The sequence below is a fragment of the Hemitrygon akajei genome, chromosome 32 (genome assembly GCF_048418815.1).
Source record: "Hemitrygon akajei chromosome 32, sHemAka1.3, whole genome shotgun sequence".
NCBI classification, from domain to species: Eukaryota; Metazoa; Chordata; class Chondrichthyes; order Myliobatiformes; family Dasyatidae; genus Hemitrygon; species Hemitrygon akajei.
In genome coordinates this window covers 10,292,340-10,315,440 of record NC_133155.1, presented here as the reverse complement: position 1 = coordinate 10,315,440, position 23,101 = coordinate 10,292,340, and the positions used below count along the sequence as shown (strand labels likewise).

The window sequence follows — 23,101 nt, the reverse complement described above, 5'->3', positions numbered from 1 at the left end:
AAGTTCAAGAAATGATTACATTTTGTTACATCTGTGAGGGTGTTGAGCACCATTTTGCCAAATCTTATGACAAACAACAAATAACTGAATGGATCAATCATAAGTGTGTTTATTGGCAGCAAGGGAAGGCTAGCAGCATACAAGAGCTGGTGATAGCTTTGAAAAAACAGCATAGTCACTCTTTTATAGACATGTTCAAGGACAGGCTGTTATTCTTAATTAGTATACTTGGCATTCTTCCAATAACCAAAATCCACTTGTCTTTCTGCTGAAGGTCTGTTGGCATAATGTTGCACAAACACTATTAGCAAAGCACTCTGGTACAATACAGATTCCATTTTACTACAAGTAAATGACATTTCCACAAGGGATCAGCCCATTTTGAAGAATTTTCCCTTGAGCATAAGTAACATGTGTTTACAGGTTTGGGCTTTGAAAATTGGGCTCCTAAGCAAAAGCAGAGCCACCCATGACTCTGCTTCTGCATAAGGACAATTTGGGAGAATTTGTCAGTGGTAGTCTTATTTTCTTCCCTGTAGAATTACAGTTTAATTTTGAAGCCACTTCATGAACATTCAAATCATATTCTATCTCAAATTTCTAAAGCGCCTGCCACATAAAGCCTCTGACTCACTTGAAGTCTAGATACTGCATGTCTTATAAAGCTATAACGTTACATCCTTAGTCTTATATTCTTGTCCATTCAAAATGAATGCTAACATTGCAATTGCCTTCCTTACCACTATATCAAATCACAGGTTAACCTTTAGAGAATCTTGCACAAGGACAACCAAGTCCCTTTGCAGCTCTGATTTGTAGTGGATATGACACAGTCCATCATGGGTACAGCTCTCTATTGAACACATCTACATGGAACACTATCAGAGGAAAGCAGCATCCAACATCAAGGACACTCACCACCCAGGCCATGCTCTCTTCTTGCTGCTGGCATCAGGGAGAAAGTACAGGAACCTCAGGACCCACACCACCAGGTTTAGGAACAGTATTACCCTTCAACCAATAGATTCTTGAACCAGAGGCGATATCCCCATGGGATTTCCCCATGGGGATGAATAAAGTATCTATCTATCTTCACTTACCCCATTACTGAACTGTTCTCACAACCAATTGACTCACTTTTAAGGACTGTTCATCTCCTGTTCTCGATATTTGTTACTTACTTATTATTTATTTTTTCTCTTTCCATTTATATTTGCATGGTCCGGTTTTGATTTTGTTTTGCATATTGGTTATTGTCCATCTTGCTGGATTTCATTGATTCTACTGTGATTCTTGTAGTCATTGTGATTAGCTGCAACATAAATGAGGGTTGTACATGGTGACATGTTGTTATGTTTTGAAACTCCAGAAACTAATTGAAAGAAAAACACAGGAGTCCGCATGATGATTCTTCCTTAGTGAAGTGCTCTCTTACGATGTGCTTGCATAATGACATATGCTATTCATGTATTTTTAAATATAATTCGTAAACAACAAAGAATGCTTAATGAAACAATATACTTATAATATTACTCAAATATTACCGTAATATTAAATACTCAACTCTTCTCCCTGCTTAGCTATAAACTTCTGCTCAATATAGAATGCATCTCAACTCAAATATGTAATGTATAGTTCTCTAGTCATCTTATTAATATGCAGTATACTATATAATACAACTAATATAGAGACATGCACAGAACAGGAAATTTTAAATTGTCCCATTCAGACCTAAAGATGTAATTGTTGAGGATTTCTTCAGTGGGATAATGTCTTTCCTGACAAGGGGTTCACTCTGCCTGGCAGGTGAGACTTGTGGCTGTCAAACAATCTCAGGTTCTGGTCATCGTAGGAGTTGACTCTGGGACTGTAGGAAGTAATTCTAACAACTCTGGACACCTTTCTTCTCTATCAATTGATTTTGCTCTCCTCAGCTGATCCAGATAACATCTTTACTGTGTTGGAGAGTGGTCCAGTTCTGTCCTTAACCTTTCCAAGTCCCCACTTTTGATCTCTGTAGTCCCTGCTTTTCCAGGAGTGAAACATCAAACTTCCTTATTCGAGGAAGCCTCAGTTTGACTCAGCTGTTGGTCTTGCATCATCCTTCTGAGACTGCGTTGGAGGAGACCCAAGGTGTGAGCACGAGGGACAATCCAGGAACAGCGTAGCTGGTGAGTTGTTGGCTGTGGAGAGTGCTGCACTGTGATCCGCGAGGAGGAAATTGGTGAGCTTCTGATTCCGTGTCAGTGGCTTGTGTTCTGCTGACATCGCTCACAGTGTGTTCATTAGTCTCTAGAGAAACCTTTCCGCCAAGCCTTTTGTAGCCAGGTGGTATGGTGCAGATGTAAAATGGTTTATTCAATTCGTTTTTAGGAATGATTCAAACTGTGGTCCATTGTGACTAAGTGCTCTGGAATGCCAGTCCCCAAGAAGAGACATCTCAACACATTAACAGTGTACTGGAGGCTATCGGAGCACTTCTGGTCGCTTTGTAGCTGCATCCACTACTACCAAGAACTTTGTGCCCATGAATGGTCTGGCAAAATCCATACGATTCCTCTCCCAGGGCAATGCAGGCCTTTCCCAGGGATGGAGTGGTGCTTTTCTGCATCTTCTGGCATCCTGAACAGTGTACGACAAGCTGCTCGATCTGCTGCGCTGTCTGTAAACTCAAACGTTTCTCTCTTTTCCCCCTTCCGAAGAAAAACGTGCTGCTCTTCAACAGATAGATCGTTGTCTCAGGTTCGTTGTAAAACTTCCTCATCACCACTTTATATTTTGTAACTCCAGGAACTAATCAAAAGAAAAACACATTAGCCGGGATGATGGTCTACCAACTTTTTCTTTAGTGAGGCACTCACTTATAACATGGTGGTGTAATAATGTATCCCATTCACGTACTTTTACATATAACCCACAATGAATTACGTAAACAACAAAGAATACTTAATCAAACAATATATTTGTGATATTACTGAAATATTAAATACACACTGTATATGTACTTTGATAAGAAATCTACTTTGAATTTTCTCCCCATTTAGAAAATATTCTACACCTTTTTTCCTTCTATCAAAGTGCATGAGTATACATTTCCTTACACTATTTGCCATCTGCCACTTTGCTCATTCTCCCTATCTGTCCAAGTCCTTCTGCAAACTCCCTGCTTCCTCAACACTACCTGCCCCTCCACCTATCTTCGTATTGTCTGCCAATTCCATCATCCAGACTGTTGACATATAACATTAAAAGGTGTCATCCCAATTCTGACCGCTGCGGGACACCACTAGTCACTGGAGGCCAACCATAGAAGTCCCTTTTTATTCTCTCTCTTTGCCTCCTGCCAGTCAGCCAATCTTCTACCCTGCCCCCAGCACCAGTTCCTCAGCCACTTATTCATCTGTACTGTCATCGTATTCCTACCCCCTCCAGCATCTGGTACTGGGAGGAATCCAGAGATTAGTCCTTTAGAGGTCCTGCTCTTCAGGTTCCTCCCTAACTCCCAACACTCACTGCACAGGGCCTCTCCCCACCCTTCTACCTATGTCATTGGTGCCAATATTCACCATGACCTCTGGCTGCTTACTCTCCCTCTTAAGGAAGAGGCACTGTTCCTGAATCTGAATCAGGTTTAATATCACCAGCTTATAAAGTGAAATTTGTTAACTCTGTGGCACCAGTACAATATAATACCCAATAATAGGGGGAAAAACAGTGAATATAGATATTGTAGTTGGCATCCATTTGTCTCAAAGGACAATGGGTGATGATCACCATCACAAGCCTGGGTGGAAAGTATGGAGACCCTGAGATGCCCAGTTGTCAAGATACCCCCTCTCGGCCTCACCAGTGTAGTCCAAAGGAAAGCTTATGAAGCAATGTGTTTGGCAGCAGCTTGGCTGCAGGAAGGATGTTCATTGACTTCTATCAACCTTAGGTGGTCCACTCGTTTACTCCCGTAGCCTTCATCTCTCCTGAGGCTGCCGCCAGAGTAGTGGGGTTATTTGTCCATAGCTAGGGATCTGGTTCATGAGCACTGGGGCGTGTCCACACACTGGTGGACCTGCGTGCTATGTGTGCAGGGGCCAGACGCTCCACCCCGTCCTCTGCAGTTCAGCCTGAGTCCAAAAGGAGATCCGAAGGAAGCAGGACGTGAGGCTTACTGTTGGAGTGGCTACGTGCTGGCAGGGAGAGATTTACACATTCAGCTCTCCTTTTTGCTAACCAGCAGTGGAAGCTGAAAGCGTGTCCAGCAAGCACTACCCACTACATGCGTCACAGCAAAACCATTTTGACACCTATTAGTTGAATTATATGTATTAAATAGTTGAATTAAATAAGTCGAGCAAAAAAACAGAAATAAAAAAGTAGTGAGATAATGTTCATGGGTTCAGAAACTGGACGGCAGAGGGGATTCCTGAATAGCTGAGTACGTGCCTTCAGGCTTCTGTACCTCCTTCCTGATGGTAGCAATGAGAAGAGATCATTACTAAGAAATATACATCCATGAATCCTACGTGAAGTTAAGATTAGGCTCAGCTCATATGGTCTGTGCAGTTCGTCAGTTTTCAGATTCTTGTCATCCTGTTAGTCACACCCTTGTTTATCATTGTGCGTCATTTGAATGATGTGGGAGGGTCCTGTTGTAAAAATAAGGGACTGCATCAAGCAAGAACAGCCAGCGTCTGCCCCCTGCTGGAAGTATAGGTGCATAGAAAATTAGAAACTACAGCAGATGTAGGAACGTGCAGCTCAATAAATGCTGAGAACATAAGACGCAGAGTGAAAGCGAGTCCATAGGTTGTTGAATCAGTTCAGAGTTGAAGTGTGTGGAGATGCCCATGCTAGTTTAGGCACCTCATGGTTGAAGGAGAAAATCTGTTCCCAAACCAGGTGGTGTGGGACCGAAGGTTCCTGTACTTCCTTCCTGATGGGAGAAAAGAACATGGCTTGGATTGTGGGGGCTCTTGATAATCATAGCTGTAATTGTATTTGAATTTACAACCTCTAACTTAATCACCAACAAAGTGTCTGCAATAACTATGAAGGAAAACGAAATACAGAGTAATTTATTGCAAATATTCAATACCCTTCATCCGTACACACACAGTACTGTCCAATTGACTTAGAGTCATAGCTGGGGTGCCCAAGACTTTTGCACAGTACTGTATTTGTCAAAGTGGAGTGGAGGGCGAGTTTGTAAATCTGGTGGAAGCAAAGGATGTCGGGAATGGTGAAGGTGGAATGCTACGGGAGAGGTGTGGGACAGGTGGCAGAGAGGGAGCACCAGTGCTGGGGCGGGTGAATCATAGTTATACAGAATGGAAAAGACCATGTGGCTCAGCTGGTCTATGCCAACCAAGATGTAGATCAAGTAGCATGAATGGTAGAACTCTGGAGAATACTGAGGGACAGAGGGACCTAGGTGCATCCATTGAGGCATTTGGGATATTGGCCTTCACTGGCCAGAGGAAAGAATAAAAGAGCATTGTGGTCATAGTACTCTGCGTGAAACATTGACTTGGTCACAGCTAGAATATCGTGCGCACTTGGTCAATATGCTATAGGAATGGAGTGATTGCATGGAAGACTGTGCCGAGGAGATTTTCCAGGAGTGGAATGGTCCCATTATGAGAAGATTGAAGTGGGCGGAAGATTGAAAACCTGATACATGCCTACAAAACTGACAGCCTGTTAGGGGAGGTAGTCAGAATATTCTCCTGCTGGCAGAGGTGATTAAGAACAGAAGGTTTATGGTGAGTGGCAAGAAATTAGAGGGGCAACCAAGGAAGAATTTTTTTTGTATTGAGATACAGTGTGGCCCTTTGAGCCACGCCACCCAGCAAACCCCCTATTTAATCCAGGCCTAATCAAGGGACAATTTACAATGACCAATTAACCTACCAATCGGTACAAATTTGTACTGTGGGAGGAAACCGGAGCACCCAGAGGAAACCCAGGTAGTTACAGGGAGAACGTACAAACTCCATACAGGCAGCGGCGAGAACTGAACCTGGGTCAAATGGACTGTAAAGTGTTGTGCTAACAACTGCACTATGCCATGCCACCCATGCAAGGGGTAGTGGCAATCTAGAATGCAGTGTCCAAGAGGACAATGGAGACAGGTACTCTCACAATATTTAATCAGTATTTGGATGAACACTTAAAATGGCAAGGTATAGCAGGATACAGACCGAATGTTGGTTAGTGAAATTACGGTAGTCCATGTTAGGCAAACCTAGTGGGCCAAAAGAGCCATTTTCTGTGCTGTATATATATAATAAAGCATTCTGAAATTATTTAAATAGCATTCGGTGATTTTTTGACACATTTAGTTTTAAAAATCCGAGTTTGAAAAAATAGATCTAGTTTCAAACTGAAAGCCAGTCGTGTGTTGTTCTGTTGCTGCCATCTGGTGGGAGTCCTGGGTATCCCCGCTTAGAGAACAGCAAAGGAAGAAAACTGTCAGCCAGAAGCAACGCCCACGTTTGTAAATGTTCACTGCACAAGCAGAAGCAGGGAAATGTGTTATGTTTTGTAATTTCAAAACATTAAAACTTATTCAAAGGAAGACACGGGAGTCCTTAATGCGACTCGACTCCGTGTTTACCTTAAGTGAGCCGCGCACGTGTCACGTGGTAGCGTGAAGACGTATTAAAACATATACTGTTACTTATTTAAATGAATACAAGAATGCTTACTTAATCAAACAAACAAGATACAAGATTACTCAGATATTAAATACACAACAAAATGGAGCAGCATTGTTGAGTGCCATCACATCTAAAGCCATATAATCTCACAAACAACCCCTGGTGCTCTTCCATGAACTAAATAGCATGGTCAATTCTCAATCAAAATGGCTCTGCTGAACGAATGATAATTAAGTCAGTGAAACTGACTCCACTGTGGAGATAGTATTTTTACTATAATGTATTATTAGTATACTAGTATAATAGATAGTATAATATACTATCTAATATTAGATAGTATAATATACTATCTAATATTAGATAGTATATGGCTACACCGACAACCATCTGCATAGATGCTGGAAAAGTTGATGAAGTGCACAGTACAGATCCCTTCAAAAATCACTTTCAACAGGAGAGAACAGATTTGAACAAGTTGCCCAGGATGCCGAAGGAGATATGGGGCAAGGTAATGGGAACTGTACCAGGAGCTTTTCACACAGTTCAAGGCCACACTCTCATAAAATGCTAGTAATAGGTTTAATCTTCTAGGGTTCTTACTGTGATAGCAGAGTTTTATAGGAGGAAAATGTGGGACCAGCTGGAGTAATGGCAATGGAATATTGGTGGTGGCTCCTCTAAACATGCCAACAATTTACTGAGAAATGTTACCAAATCTGCCATTTATTACTCCTACACAATGTTACAGAGCTGGATGCCAAGTTTTATGAATGTGCAGGAAGGTTGCAGCTTTTAACTCAAAAGTATTTGACAAAGAGGAGGAAAATCTGTATGTTTTTAACATTAATAATTTATGATGGCGTCTCCAAAAGAAAATGGGCAATAAATGGACAAACGTTACGACTTTCCTGGCACCTATCGTTCCAGTGAGATTTGGCCTAGGTTATTAGCACTGAGGTAGCAGCCGATGAGCTATTGTGTAAGGGTACAGTCTTCCAGAGCTGAGGTACAGCAAACTACACGGAACTCAGACTCAGGTTCAACCATACACATGGATACAACTAAATGTATACATAGTCACTCAGCACACATCGTTATGATACCATATAGTCACAAAATATTAGCAGAAATGCCCGAGTGGCATGGCTGGAAGATTGATGGTTCATGAGGTATTGCCCTAGCCATGTTCTTGAAAGAACAAGCACACAGCAGTTCAACTCCTGCAGCCGAAGGAAATCCTGCTCATCTTCAATTGAGAAAAACACAAGAGAGCAGCACCGACTGGGGAGCTGGCCTACAAGGATCAGACTACAACCCTGCATAGATTCTCATCCACGCTTTGTGCCTCTGTCCACTCCCACACTGCCTCCTTTCCATATGGCAGTAACAGGTGATGTCACGGCCTGAGGACCTGGCCTTCAGGCTGCAATTTCAGTGCACACACCACCTCCTTCCCTAGGTGGCTGTTACAGGTGACACCTCAACATGAGGGACTGGTCCATATAGCAACCAAGGCTGCACAGCTCACCTACCATTGGTCATCAATAAGCCAAAGAACTAGACTTGCAGTAATTTGTATTATCAATATCCAACAGGGTCTTGTGATCACAAGTAAAATAAAGAAATTGGATAGAGGCCATTGTGACCATCTTACCAGAAATATCAGGTACCTTAACTAACTGAATGTGAAGGCAGTACAAATGAGAAAACAGGGATAAGAGAATTAACCAAGTATTCACCTGTATTTAATTTCTGTAAATTCTCCAAAACAAAGAGCCTGCTTGCACAGCTACAGGATGTCCTCACAGAAAAGGGTAACAAAGCCTTGTTTGTGCAAGGCTCATTTTCAAGAATATTGTGGTCCATGTTGAAATTTTTATCAAAAATCACAAGTGATGCAGTATCGTTTTCAAGCCAACTCCTTCAAACATCATTTCCATTAAACTTAATCACAATGTAGTTATACAAATGCATTTGTCTACACAATGATCTCAGTGGATCAGTGCAAATTAATGATCTTGAAGAGTGTGAATGGAGTATTTTGCTGTGCGGTTGGTATGAGAATAAGTTGCTTTCCCCTCTATTTTTCACCTGTCCATCATCTCCCTCTGGTACCCTCCCTTTCCTGACCCACTCTTATCTGATTCTATCTTCAGCACTTTACCTATTCTACTCACCACCTCCTAGCTTCCGAGTTCATCTAACCTCCCCCACCCATCATCTTCCAATATACTTCTCTCCCCCTCATCTCATTCTGGCTTTTGCTCCCTTCCTTTCCATCTGTTGAAGGGTCTTAGCACTGAACTGTTTATTCCCCTCCACAGATGCTGCCCAACTCACTGAGCTCCTCCAGTAAAAACCTTGGCAAATGTGTGGTGTACAATGTGCTGACTGGCTACATTACAGCCTGCTCTGGGAACGCCAATACCCTTGAGCAGCAAGTCCTACACAACGTGGCAGATTCAAAGTGGCCAGTCCATCACAAGTAAAATCCTCCCAACCATTGAGTATATCTACATGAAATATTGCCAAAGAAAAGCAGCATCCATCAAAAGATCCTCATTACCCAGGCCATGCTCTTTTCTTGCTGCTGCCATGAGGTAGAAGGTACAAGTGCCTCAGGACTCAAACCACCGGGTTCAAGAACAGTTACTACCCCTCAACCATTAGGCTCTTGAACAAATGGGGATAACTACATTAATTCTACTTCTGGCACTCCCACAACTAATTGTCTCACTCTACAGTCTCTTTATCATGTAATTTCATGCTCATTTATTTATATTTGCGCTGGCAGTTTGTTATCCATTGATCCCATTTAGAGTTACCACTATAGATTTGCTAAGTATGCCTGCAGAAAAATATCTCTGGGTTGTATGTGGTGACATGCACGTACTCCAATAAATTTCACTTTGACCTTCTTGTAGATATCTCATAACTAACTTGAGCAAGCCAAGTCAGAAAAACTCATTTATAAATCATCTTTATTGAATTCTGGGAAATTTTTTTTACAAAAAACAGTATTTTGTCACACAGAGCCCCATGTGAAATCTTGGTAAATTACTTCTCTTACCTGTGTACTATTTCAGAAGATTTATCATAAACTAAACATTGCTCGGTATCTGCATGTTACGGTGAAGTGTTAACCCAAATAAATACATAACATTTATACAAAACTATAACTTGCTCCAAAGTTTCACATTTATGATACAAGTTTCACAAATCATGCCAAGTATTATAACAAAATTCAATCCAGCTGGCTTAAAATAACTGATTACAAATGCACTTTAAATTTTATATACTATTCTGAACCTTCACTGTGCCTTTGTTCTATCACCACTCTGTACCGGTATCCACTGTCCATATGGGCTTCTTTTCCGTTTATTCTCAGGAGACCCTTTAACAGGGCCACTTGGTGACTTTTGATTCAGTGGTTTTGCTACCGCATTCTGCAGAACAATGAGACACAAGTAAATTCCAAGGGTCAACGTAAAAGTCTAGATGAAAGTTACATTTTAACTACAAACATCTAAATACACTAGTTTGTAAGCCTATGCCAACATTGCTCCAGAACCACAATGCAACAGATTTATCAATTTGATCTAATTACACAGTAGTGATATATAGAAGTGCAAGATACCACAGGTTTCAAAAATAACTGAGGTAGTCTTGAACTGAAGCCCATCACTCAATATATAAAAGTAATGCTTCACAGGCAGGAAACCAGTCAAAATTGAAATCACATACAGTGTATAACCTCCAGCATCAGACAATGAATGAAAAGTTGCTACTGTTTTAGTAAATTTAACTTAATATTCAATCAATAATCTTTTTATTTTAAAGTGCCTTCTTACTTTAACACTGAAGGCTATCCAGTGGTTTGTTTCTGATCTAGAAGGGGCACTTCCTAACTTCTGAACTGGTTCATCCTCTTCATCTTCATTTGCTTGTTTCTGCATTAGAAAAACAAAGACCAATCCAATGAAAACTGATTAACAATCAGAATTAAAACATGTAGCACTGGTTGGACAAGCCCTTTATTCTATCAGTAGATTTCAAAATACATGTCACTATCATTCTACCTGTTGTGGTAGAATCTACAGGAAAGTTGATACTGATTCTTGCAGCTTGGCACTATACTAGCTCTGATAATGTGCACCAAATGGCCAACAATTCAGAAAACATAACCTCACTTTAGCATATTCAACAAAGAATAAAGATTGAGATTTGTAATGCTGAGGTTCTAGAATTTCTAAACAAGTTTGAGTACAAATTACTTGAAATCTGTAACAAGATTTACACCAGTCTGAATTACCATAAACATTTATTTGGTTCCATGGTAATTCCCATTAAGAGCACAAATGCTTTCAAGCACTTTCTGTAATGTGTCAAATGATTATATTTGAGTGTACAACTGAATGCAGCCATGTTGATAACATATTCTAGGCTATAAAGCCAAGGAACTTATCTTCAAAAAACGTTGGCCTCTTCTTCGGCAATGATCTGATATTCAAAACCTCCTGGAACACAGTGAATAAGTTATGAGGACAAGAAAATCCTAGAATAAAAGTTATGCATGGACAATACCAAATCCAACAGCAGAAATTAGTCAAACCTCAGCTTCATATGCCTCAGTGCCCTTGAAGGAACTAAGTGACTTATCAATGGGAAATCCATGGATAATCAACAACAAAAACTGATCCAAGTTATGTAGACTTGAGTGATCATTATTTAAACTACTTAATGCTTTAACTGTGTTCCAGACAGATTGCAAATTAAAAATGTTATTCACAATCCTGCATAAAGCATGGCAGTTTTGTTTACCTTCTGTATATGAGTAACAAGTGGGCTTTCTGGCCCAGTATTAGATCGATCACTCCAAGGTCAAATGCACTATTAACATGCAGAGCAAAGCACCCTCCATTCTGCATCCAATATTGCCTCATACCCTGAACTTCAGTTATTACATAGCTAATAGCTAAGGTCATGTTTGACAAACCTTATTGAATTTTTTGAAGAAGTTACAAGGAATGTTGATGAGGGTAAGGCAGTGGATGTAGTCTATATGGACTTCAGCAAGGCCTTTGACAAAGCTCCACATGGAAGGTTAGTTAAGAAGGTTCAGTCGTTAGGTATTAATGCTGGAGTAATAAAATGGATTCAACAGTGGCTAGATGGGAGATGCCAGAGTAGTGGTGGATAATTGTTTATCGGGATGGAGGCCGGTGACTAGCGGGGTGCCTCAGGGATCTGTTTTGGGCCCAATGTTGTTTGTAATATACAGAAGTGATCTGGATGATGGGGTGGTAAATTGGATTAGTAAGTATGCCGATGATACTAAGGTAGGAGGTGTTGTGGATAATGAGGTGGGTTTTCAAAGCTTGCAGGGAGATTTATGCCGGTTAGAAGAATGGGCTGAACATTGGCAAATGGAGTTTAATGCTGAGAAGTGTGAGGTTCTACATTTTGGCAGGAATAATCCAAATAGAACATACAGGGTAAATGGTAGGGCATTGAGGAATGCAGTGGAACAGAGCGATCTAGGAATAACAGTGCATAGTTCCCTGAAGGTGGAGTCTCATGTAGATAGGGCGGTGAAGAAGGCTTTTGGAATGCTGGCCTTTATAAATCAGAGCATTGAGTACAGAAGTTGGGATGTCATGTTAAAATTGTACAAGGCATTGGTAAGGCCGAATTTGGAATACTGTGTACAGTTCTGGTCACCAAATTATAGGAAAGATATCAATAAATTAGAGTGCAGAGACGATTTACTAGGATGTTACCTGGGTTTCAGCACTTAAGTTACAGAGAAAGGTTGAACAAGTTAGGTCTCTATTCATTGGAGCGTAGAAGGTTGAGGGGGGATTTGATCGAGGTATTTAAAATTTTGAGAGGGATAGATAGAGTTGACATGAATAGACTGTTTCCATTGAGAGTAGGGGAGATTCAAACGAGAGGACATGATTTGAGAGTTAGGGGGCAAAAGTTTAAGGGAAACACGAGGGGCTATTTCTTTACTCAGAGAGTGACAGCTGTGTGGAATGAGCTTCCTGTAGAAGTAGTAGAGGCCAGTTCAGTTGTGTCATTTAAGGTAAAATTGGATAGGTATATGGACAGGAAAGGAGTGGAGGGTTATGGGCTGAGTGCGGGTAGGTGGGACTAGGTGAGATTAAGAGTTCGGCACGGACTAGGAGGGCCGAGATGGCCTGTTTCCGTGCTGTGAATTGTTATATGGTTAATATTAGTCAAATCAGTATCTTTTGAGGGTAGACTCCTGCTCTGAACAAAACTGAAGTAGTAGCAAAACACATTCCAATTAAAGCTGGGCTGTGAGCTCCGTTTAAATTCAAGCCAATTTGAACATTAAATTTTGCTAGGAAACAAGTGTCTGAAACACAATAGGTCTCTTGCATCAGAGGCCAAAGTAGGGGTAGTGCAATGCTATTAAAATATGCAAACATTAATTTTATTTATGGCTCAACCCTAGAGAGAGAAGGTAGCTACTGTTCCCTTAGCAAACCGATCTTTGTACAATTGCAGCTTAGGATTCAAAACTATCAACAAGTTCAGGGCTGATTCTTGTCCATGTAAGTGGCTTTTACTAAGAATGTAAATTTATACTTAACTAGTTATTGATGGGTCATCTGGATGAACAATTTGGTTAACATGGATTGCCTAAGTTTGAAAAGCAGAGTCAGTTGCATTGAATTGTTGAAAGTGTTAGTGTAAACAGAAGTAACACCATGTCTACCTGCTGTTGCAATCAATCACAGCAAAAACCTTTCCTCATTATACTGGCATTTCTTTCATTTGCTAAGTTTAAAGTAGCCTCTACGGAGTCCATAAAAAGTAATTTAAAAAACCAAATGGCCTCTTTCCCATCCACATAATGTAAACTGAAGTTTGATCTGGGATTCTCAAAGATCAGATGATATGGAGTAAGGAAGTAACAATGGAAGGCAAATTAGCAGGTTTAATGCAGAGTTACCAGATGAAGACATTGGAAAGTAATGTTCTACAATGATCAATGTTGAAAATACTGGTTCTGGAAATATTAAAGCAGTATCAAAACATACACATTAGAAGTAATAAAAATGAAATATTGAAAGTTAAACACAGATGGCAAATTAAATTCATTGAATCTGTGATTTACTTTGGTAGGGAAATTGGGAATAGAAGTATCACCTACATATTATAAAAAAAACAATGGATATAAGAATAAAGAATCTCAGACTACAGACATGAAAATCAGCACAATTAAAAGTGCCAACAGATTTGTTTCAGGAAGAACAGTATCCGATTTATACAGGACAAGCCAGATTTGAGGGCAGAATACTCATCTCCATCTTGGATGGAGGACACGGCAATCACCATGGAAGGGGAGGAGTTGGGGAAAGATGGTACCGGCATGAAGGATTATTGCTTTATTCATTATTCAGTGGTATCATGGTGAAACACAGCACCACCCAGGTGGCCCAGCTAAATAGCTTTCAAAAGAAATAATACACAAGAGAAAAGGAAAATGTACAAAAGGTAGGTGAATGGAAAGAGGCTCGTGTGCAATGCAATTTGCAGCTGGACTGAACAGTATATTTACACTGAACAGCAACATCAATGAAGCTGCTTATTTCCAGCCAAAATTCTTAAATGAAATGGACATAGGTAAATGGTTTACATGTCACTCGATTCCCAATCAAGATTAAGTAAATTATCATTTGGCCTGCTGGAATTAAAATGCATCATGACAAAACTAATTAGGAGACAATGCAGTATAGCACTGCCTTGACTTTTGACTGGGAAGAAATACACTAAGCTTCTCCATTCTCCCCTTACTTCTACAAGATGGCTTGATAGAGGTCACAAGCTCCCTGATCAGAAGGAAAAAAAAATACAAAACAGAATGCTTCATCCCTCATGCAGATATGGAATGCCATCGTTTTCATAATGATAAAATGCATTTGTTTACGGTGTAGATAGTGTCATAGGTTCATTTATAATCACATCTTTTAAAACCATTTTAATTATTACACTGGCCAAGCTGCCCCTAATAACTGCACACATGCAGATACAAAGATACCACCTCATATCTTCCAAGAAGTGCAGTCCATTTCAAGGCTTCTATAAAACAGAAATAAATCAAGTCATACAAACCAAATTTATAGCTTTTATATGGAAAGTGTTTGAATGACATGTTGAGTAAAACAAGCTGGCTGAATCATTACTGCACAATACAATCTCCCAATTATGATTAATATACTTGACAGCACCAAATATTAAGCACTTAGGGAATGTCCAGAATTTGTAAAGAACTATACATGTGGAAATTCCTCATAGCCTAGCTGAGAAAACATTTCTACTATGTTAATCTAGGAATGACTAGAGCTGTAAGCATCTTACATTTGTTCTCATTAGAAATTAGAGAATAAAACTGAGTTTGCTCAAAACAATTCCGGTAACAAACCAATGCAATTAAAAGCCAAGTTAGAAAAGGAGTACAACTCAAAATTTATTCTACCCCAACACAGGAACACTGGTATAAGAGAGTCAAAATGTACATAAATGGGTAATAGCTAAGATCACACGACTAATAGTGCAGGAGTTGGTGTTCAAATATTTGGACAGAAGTAATCTTCTACGTTCAGACATGCAAAAAGAAATTTCTTCAATATAATGAAATGTTATCACTCACCCTTCTGATCATCTCTTTAGCTGCATCAATGTTGGACTTCTCAAAATTATAATTCTCATCTCTGAAAGGACTGGTAGGCTTCAGGCTAGGTGGCATCTGAATATTGCTTTTTCCAAATAATTTATCAGCATTTGCCTTTGCTATTTCAAGCAGAGTATTTTTATCTGAAAGAACACAGCATTTATAAACTTTAGGTTGCTACCCTTCAAACTTAGAAAAACACAAGACCAAATGCAAAATGTCGATAGGCAATTGGGAGCTCTGAGGACGATACCTAAAAGTGAGTGGCAAGAGCTGCAGGAAGGAAAACACGTGGATGTGATAGACCAACATTTTCACAAAGCTTTCAACCATGGTGCCATTAAAATTACTGAAAAGAGCACATGGGATTGGAGGACACAGTGAGTTAATCAACACCTAGAAGCAAGAACATTTAGGGAAGATAAACTAGAGATTAGTACTGGGGCAACATCTATTCCCTATCTACAAGGAAGTCTGAAGAGATCAAAAGCAGTATTTTCAAGCTTGCTAAAGACACAAAACTGTGATGAAAATGTATAGAGACTTTAAAAGGGTTATACAAAAGTTGAAACAGAAGGCAACATAGACAAATAGCTTAGAAAATACAGGCAAACCACTTCAGTGATTTAAACAAAAATGGGAGACTTTGAATGAGAAGTTGGGAAATGCTCATGTTCAAACAACCTGGATGCCTTGAATAACTCACTGAACATCATGTAGCTGCAGAAGGTAAACAGAAAAGGAATGTGATAATGTTTGCCATATTTCACTACAATTACATCTGTCCTTCACAAGACCACATCTTGCATGTTTGTTGAAGGGAATTAACTGATCTCTGGAATGGCAGGAGTGTCAAGCCAGCCAGGCTTTTAGTTTACAGGAATGAAAAGTCAAAAATCGTAAGAGAGCTTAGACAGGGTATATATTGGAAGATTGAGAAACCTCAAAGTAATTGCTTGGCCATTTGGGACTAAGTATTTTTCTCTGGTAAATCTTTGGACTTCACTACAAAAAGCTGAGGGTCAATCACCAACTTCATTAAAGTCAGAGCAATAGATTTTTGGACATAGGAATCATGAGATTTCAGAAAAAATTATTTATCTAGTTGAATAAAGAATACAAGTCAAGAGATCAAATAATTACTCCCACATCCATTCACGATTATTCGTATTTATCATAATTTCAATATATTCTACCTTTTTGTGTTAAGTAAATAGATCTTCCCCTTGATCTGCTTCGACTTCTGTGTGAAGATTGGGTTCTGTACATAAAACTATGGTAGTTTCTTGGACACCTGGATGAATATCTTGACCTTGATCCTGAGCGGGATCTTCTGTGTCTCAAGCTAGACCTTGATCGGTACCTGAGGGGTGACCGATACGGCACGTGATATCTTGATCTTCGGTAACAAGACCTTGAACAGCTTCGAGACCGGGATCTTGAATGGGTTCGTCTTGAACTCTTGCATCTCTTCTCTTGTGATACACATCTTGACCTTGAAGCCGAATTAGTGTATTTTGAACTTGATCTGTACCTTTTTAATGGGGACACAGAATCCAAACAGGAACTGCCTGATGAGGACACCGAACCTGATCTGGAACTGCCAGAAGAGGACATTGAATCTGACTGAGAGCTACAAGAAGAGACTGAACTGGAACGAGAGCTACAGGACGACGATATCGAACTCGATCGAGAGCAACTCGATGATGACATCGAACCAGACTGTGAGCTGGCAGAGGATGAAACAGAATCTGACCGAGAGCTAGCAGAAGATGAGCAACAACTTCCCAAAGATGATACTGAACCTGACTTCGACAGTTTGCATTTCTGATGGCCTGGAGTTCTGGACCGTGACACTCTCTTACACTTTTCAGGCTTATCTGAAGCAAGACACAATTCATCCACACCAATTGCAATTTTCTCAGCCTTCTTCTTCTTCTGTATACTGCACCTATCCGTTCCCCACTTCACTTCAGACATTTGTTCACGTTTCAGATTGTCATGCAAATGCATTTTACCTGGGGAGAGGAGGGAAAGAAAAGTCAGAACTTACATAATACAAACAGAACGATTTTTGTTAGCCACGAACTGAAGAATTAATTAAAGTAAATGGTACAAATTTCAACTGCTGTTTCCTAGTACTGCATTTATAGTCAAATTCATTAACTAAAAAATGAAATACAACTTTATTTCTTTGAACTTTAACACACAGGAAGTCTCTTATTCATTTGGCTATGCTGGCTCTTTAAAATCTTTCTATTAGTTCAAGTGCTCCATTCTCCTACAGATCTCCTTTTCCAAGTAATTCCTAGTTCACTGCAAAATGATCCTTTTCTGCTTTAAAAGTAACTGATATATACGATTAGATTTTCTTTTCAAGCAATGCTATGATCAATTGAACATACAAAACTATCTTCATTTTTCTTCTGGTTCTCTCGGTCAAGTAATTTCAATTAAACCCCTTCCGTTAAGACAATTCCCAAGTACAGATTTTCTTTTATTCTATCAAATGGATGTGACTGAATTTTAATTGAATCCTTAACCTTCTTTGCATTGAAGGTATCAATACCAAACTCACCAAAGTTGGATTTCTTTTTCATCAGTTCCCAGGATAAATCAGATGAACCTGGCCTGTTAACACATAGAAAAATTAAATTGAAACATGGGACACTTATGTTTACATGACTACAGGGAGGCTGCTGATCTGCATCATGATTCTCCCCACATGCAGATACATCAGATATATATACACACACACACACACAAATAAAAGTTAAGTTAAAATTGACAATTTCAAGTGAGCAATTTTTATTAACACACTGTAGTGCAGATACCACCTGTAGTTCAATTTACAATTAAAATTCCATCAAGGACTCAACTCTCAAAGTTTTATCCTACTTGTTGAAAGATGAACTGATTATCCATCTCTGTATGCCACAAAACCCTTTCCAATAATTTTCATATACATTCAATACCCAAATCATAGACTTTCAAAGACCCTGCTACTTTCATCTTTCCCTGCTCTTTGCCAACACTGCCTCCAGGTCAAAAACTTTTTTTTTAATTCCCAGTTTAAAACAAGTCATTGACCTTATTGCTTTGAAACTTATTGCAGCCCATCAACTCAAATTCAATACTGCAATCTAAATCACAGAGATTCCATTATCTTAAAACAAAACACTACCTCAAGATACAGACCCGGAATGGATCACCTCCTTTTCTCAAGGCTGTCAAGACCTTACTCAAATGGAAGTCTGACTTGCAATATTACTAAATTGGATGAGAAGCCAAACAACAGAATTCTTAACAGTACAACACTTTACTGATTTTAAACCTTTAGAAGGTGGCAGACTGGTACATATGCATGAGATTTAAGTTGAAGGCAAATTAGACAGGGCTAAAAAATTTAATTTTTAAGTAGGATATTTGTCCTAGAAGTTTACAAGACTTTTATTTATAGACTGTTAACAAGAAACTGCAGCTATACAGTTCATTGTACTCCACCTTATTACAGATCTTCATGACAATATTTAATTGATCAGTTGCACTCTAGATGTTTCCAGCTAAAAGCTCCATTGTATATTGACAAGTACCACAAAATCCAGGCTATAGTTCAGTTCAGTGATTTGATTTGCATCCTGGACAGCAATACCTTGTGCTACTTTCCCTTCACACCAGGGGAATTACTTAAGTACCTCCAACCTATTGGCCTCATCAACTTACCTGGACTCGATCACAGCTCAGTGTTTTTTTAAAAAAAGTACTACATTCACTTTTAGACTGGACCCATTCAGAAAACGCTTTTCCTTATTAAATGGAATACGCCAATACAGTAAGTGACCAAGTTGCGGATGTCTAATAAAGTTGCTATCTTGATGAACAATTAGGGAATGCTTGCCCAAGGATCAACATTAAGGAAGACCTACGTGAGCAATTTAACTCACCACTGCCATCCAACGGCGAATTAGGACCTTATCTAGAACATTCCAATGCTTTCGAGAGTTCACGGTCGGAGGGTGGGGTGATCTAATTAAGTCATAAAACGGTTAAGATCATCGTAATGACAAAGGTCATCAGATCCTAGGGGTTCCGCCTCTACTTCCTGAAGTCAGGCAAATTGTAGTCAAGGGTTTAAAAAAAGTAAAGAGAAACAACTCGGTTCTGTTAGATTACCAATTATGGTGATTGTTTCACGAAATTAAACATTTCGGTAACAAATACCCTGGATCTGCCCCAAGCTCTCTCCAAGCATGCCAAAGCAATGACTTTGACCCCAATCTCATCTGTGTTTTATGAACCCGACCTACAGACATTGACCCTCGAATTTACCACCTGACTGTGCGACCTGAACAACAAAATACCGCAGGTACAGAAGATTTTTCTTTAAATACGTTATATTTAACTATGACTAGAGACTGTTAGAAACGCTCAACAGGTTTTGGAGAGAGAGTAACGAGGACATTTTCATCTCAGATAAAATTACACCGACATAAACATTGATTAAATCCTTCCCTATTGTCCTTGCCAGTATTTTTTGTTTCCAGATCTCAAAAACTGAATTTGGCTGCGTGACAAACCCCCGTCCGCCTTCAATAAAATACTGCGTCACACTCAAAAACAGCGCATAAACGGTCTCATAAATTAAGACTTCAAAAAAAATTAGTAAGTAATTTAAATCGAAACCTCTACATTTTTTAAAATTTCACTCCAGATCTTACCGTTTACGATTATTGCCTTTAATCGCCGAGGAATCCACAAGGGCACTAACTCCCCTGTCCTTCGTCGCCACCATCTTATGAACTGCAGCTGAGTGCAGTCGCCGCCTTTTATAAAAATCGTGACACCGGGCCCGCCTTCATTTCACTCTCATTGGCTCTTTGCTACAGGACCTTATTCCCATTGGCCGCTGTGGAGAATGCCTGAAAAGTCAGCCTATCAGAGAGCATGCAGGCGTTTAATCGGCGCTTGGTCCCGGCTGCTTCAGTCTATTCGAAGCCCGAATGGGTAGAATGGCTGTCAATCAAGAATGATCGACAAAGGAGAAACAAGAGTTAAATACCCCGACTAAAGAAAATGTAAAAATACGAGCAGATGATGACGAGGCGGTTAGGGAGCAATTGTCAACTGAAGCTACCTGGCCGCTTCAGCATAAGGCAATATTAATATCTTGGATGAAGACCTTCCAGTTCAAAACATTAATCAGATTTACATGCCAGCATGTAATCCTATCCTTTCGTATCTGGCTTCTGCAACCCCCCAACCCCATCTCCTCCTTTTCCAGTCCTGGTGAAGGGTCTCGACCAGAAACTTCCTCTGTTTTATTCCCCTCCATAGATGCTGCCTGATTTGAGGAGTTCCTCCTGCATTTTTTGCCTGTTAATTACATTTGTTGTTTTTTCCCCCATAGGTGCAGCCTTGGGCATTTCTTTTGGTCAATATGTACTTTTTTCCCAGGAATAAAACGCGATGAATTAATTTTTTTTCCTTAAATTTGGAAAATTTCTTTAGTCTTGATTTAAGATTATCTCCTTGCTTCCATATTGTTCCCTTCTTTAGCAAAACTCAGTGACGTCACCAGACAAGCAAGATGGTTACGGCCACCCGACTTGAGCTTCAATAGCCTGCTCAGATCCAGGAGGATCCTCTAGAACTGACTGCGCAATGTCCCTAGGAAGATCTGGAACTGGTACTAAAACAGACCAGTCCGGCAGTTGCACTGGTATGTCACAAACGATATGCCAGATTTCTCCATTGGACCAGAAGTGGTGGTGTAGGCGTCTGGTCAAAATCTCCTAGGATTAGATCAAACATCAGCAAAGAACCCCCTTCCCATTTACCGCCCAACATAAACGGTGCAAACGTGGGTCCATGTCCCACTCTATCAGAGTAACACACACACACAAAATGCAATTGGGCAGTGATTAATTAGATAAGCTCACTACACAGTGCAGAATACAAGTTGCCGGTCTTTTACCACGCCCAGAGTAATAGCTACAACTCAGAACTATTCGCCAATTTTTAAAGCACATATACAATTTATTTTTAACCAAAACTAGCATACGAATAACTATACTCATACTAAACATCTTTTAGATGAAGAATAAGCTTTTTTTCCATGTTGAATAGCATTTGGAAGAAACAGAGAAAAAAACAATAACATTTGGATGGAAGACTGCAATATCTCCAACTAAGGACATATTTAATCTCAGTTTACTTCATTGCCGCATCATTACCTCTAGCCCTTGTGCTGGTCCAAATGCAGAAACACCGACTGTTTTTCTTTAAGTATTACCTGGAAAGATTAAGATGAAGGTTCCATTCTCTGGCAAAAAAAAAGTTGCCTGGGTGGGGGACGGGGCGGTGGTTATTCCACTTGTAGGGTAGCCTAAAACTAGGGATCGATCGGGGTTCAATTCCTGCCACTGTCCGTAATGTGTTTGAACGTTCACCCTGCGACTTTCCAACGATGTGGTTTCCTCCCATATGCGAAACGTGTGGTTTGGGTTAGTAAGTTGTGGGTGAACTACGCTGGCGCCAGAACAAGGGCGACACTTGCGGGCTGCTCCCAAAACAACCCCCAGATTGCGGCGGTCTATGATAGTAACGACGTATTTCACTGTATGACTTTGATAGACACTCGACGAATAAAACAAATTTTATCTTAAATATGTGAATAAATCCAGCAGGAAGTAGAAAGACAGACTTGCCCTAAATGCCAAAATCATTGAATTAGGTAAAGTTAATATTCCCAAGAGAAAGTGAAATAAACACAAGGAAAAATATAGAATATGCTGATAAGGGTAATAAAAAAGTTTGGAGGAATCGCAATTATATTAGTATAGATCACTTGAGCCAAATAGTTAATTACTCTGCAATTTCAGCAGCATTGACAATTTGAACTATTGTTCGAAAATACTTAATTTATAACCAGAGGAATGCAGTAAACAATTCTCGACATTTAAATGAAGGTAAAATTACAAGAGAGAACCCATACATTTCTCCAATGTGAAGATTTTAACCAATTAGAAGGAAAGAAAAAAAGCAATATCAAATAAAATAGAGAGCCGACAATATATCTACCGATAGAGAGCAGCTGTCAACGTGGATGGAAAGAAACAATTTTCAGGAGAACGGGGTAACAATTGTTAACCATAGTAGGGAAATTGCCGGGGGGTGGGGGGGGGGACATCTCTCTTCCTAAAGAGAAACCACGGGGCTTCGATTTTCGTCAACATTATTTTTTTTACCTAGAGATGAGGAGCCAACATTTTTCCCTCACAGAAAGAGTAAGATCTATCTTTTTTTCTGAGCAAAAGAAAGTAGCTTACATGCTTTGATGTACACTCAACGAATAAAACAAATTTTATCTTAAATATGTAAAGATATGTGAATAAATCCAGCAGAAAATAGAAGGTCAGACTTGCCCTTAATACCAAAATCATTGGTAATTAGATAAAGTTAATATTCCCAAGAGAAAGTGAAATGAACACAAGGAAATATATAAGAGTAATAAAAATGTTTGGGGGAATTGCAATTTATTAATATAGACCACTTGAGCCAAATAGTTAGTTATTCTGCAATTTCAATTTTTTTTTGTAGAAGCAACAATCGTTTTGTGCAAAGATTTATCTACAAAGTAGAGCAATAATTTTCACGCGGAGAACGCATCTTTGCTGAGAGGGTGCACCAACAGGTTTTGAGTTGGAGGAGGGGAGGGTGAGCCAGAAGGTGGGGCGCGGAG

The 23,101-nt window shown here is 39.7% G+C and overlaps 1 protein-coding gene and 1 long non-coding RNA gene across 6 annotated transcripts; both read right to left on the bottom strand.

The window, feature by feature from the left end:
- Nucleotides 1-93: 93 nt before the first annotated feature.
- LOC140719649 (uncharacterized) lies at nt 94-6,320 on the bottom strand. The gene is made up of 2 exons (XR_012096969.1): nt 1,732-6,320; nt 94-1,312 (listed from the first exon to the last, which is right to left on the bottom strand). It is a non-coding gene; the product is annotated as an uncharacterized lncRNA (long non-coding RNA).
- A 3,297-nt stretch (nt 6,321-9,617) lies between these two features.
- Nucleotides 9,618-20,173, bottom strand: LOC140719780 (uncharacterized). Of its 5 annotated transcripts, XR_012097000.1 has the most exons (8): nt 20,079-20,173; nt 17,939-17,991; nt 16,557-17,378; nt 15,340-15,503; nt 14,731-14,768; nt 13,277-13,325; nt 10,505-10,603; nt 10,021-10,099 (listed from the first exon to the last, which is right to left on the bottom strand). XR_012097000.1 is itself a non-coding variant. In XM_073034648.1 (6 exons), exons 1-6 carry the CDS (start codon nt 20,150-20,152, stop codon nt 9,965-9,967), a joined length of 1,347 nt encoding a protein of 448 aa, XP_072890749.1. In that variant the 5' UTR covers nt 20,153-20,173; the 3' UTR covers nt 9,618-9,964. The 5 variants fall into 5 exon arrangements, 3 of the variants coding, with proteins under 3 accessions (XP_072890749.1, XP_072890751.1, XP_072890750.1); XR_012096999.1 differs by lacking the exons at nt 10,021-10,099; nt 10,505-10,603 and adding an exon at nt 10,608-11,170; XM_073034648.1 differs by lacking the exons at nt 13,277-13,325; nt 14,731-14,768 and having other exon boundaries at nt 9,618-10,099.
- Nucleotides 20,174-23,101: the final 2,928 nt, after the last annotated feature.

Excerpts from the sequence above, each read along its gene's own strand:
- LOC140719780 (XM_073034648.1), bottom strand. The coding sequence starts at position 20,152 with ATGGTGGCGACGAAGGACAGGGGAGTTAGTGCCCTTGTGGATTCCTCG. Across the intron at positions 17,379-17,938 it reads GAAAAAGAAATCCAACTTTG|GTAAAATGCATTTGCATGAC; the intron begins GTGAGTTTGGTA and ends TCCTCTCCCCAG. Across the intron at positions 10,604-15,339 it reads CTAAAGAGATGATCAGAAGG|AAACAAGCAAATGAAGATGA; the intron begins GTGAGTGATAAC and ends TTTCTAATGCAG.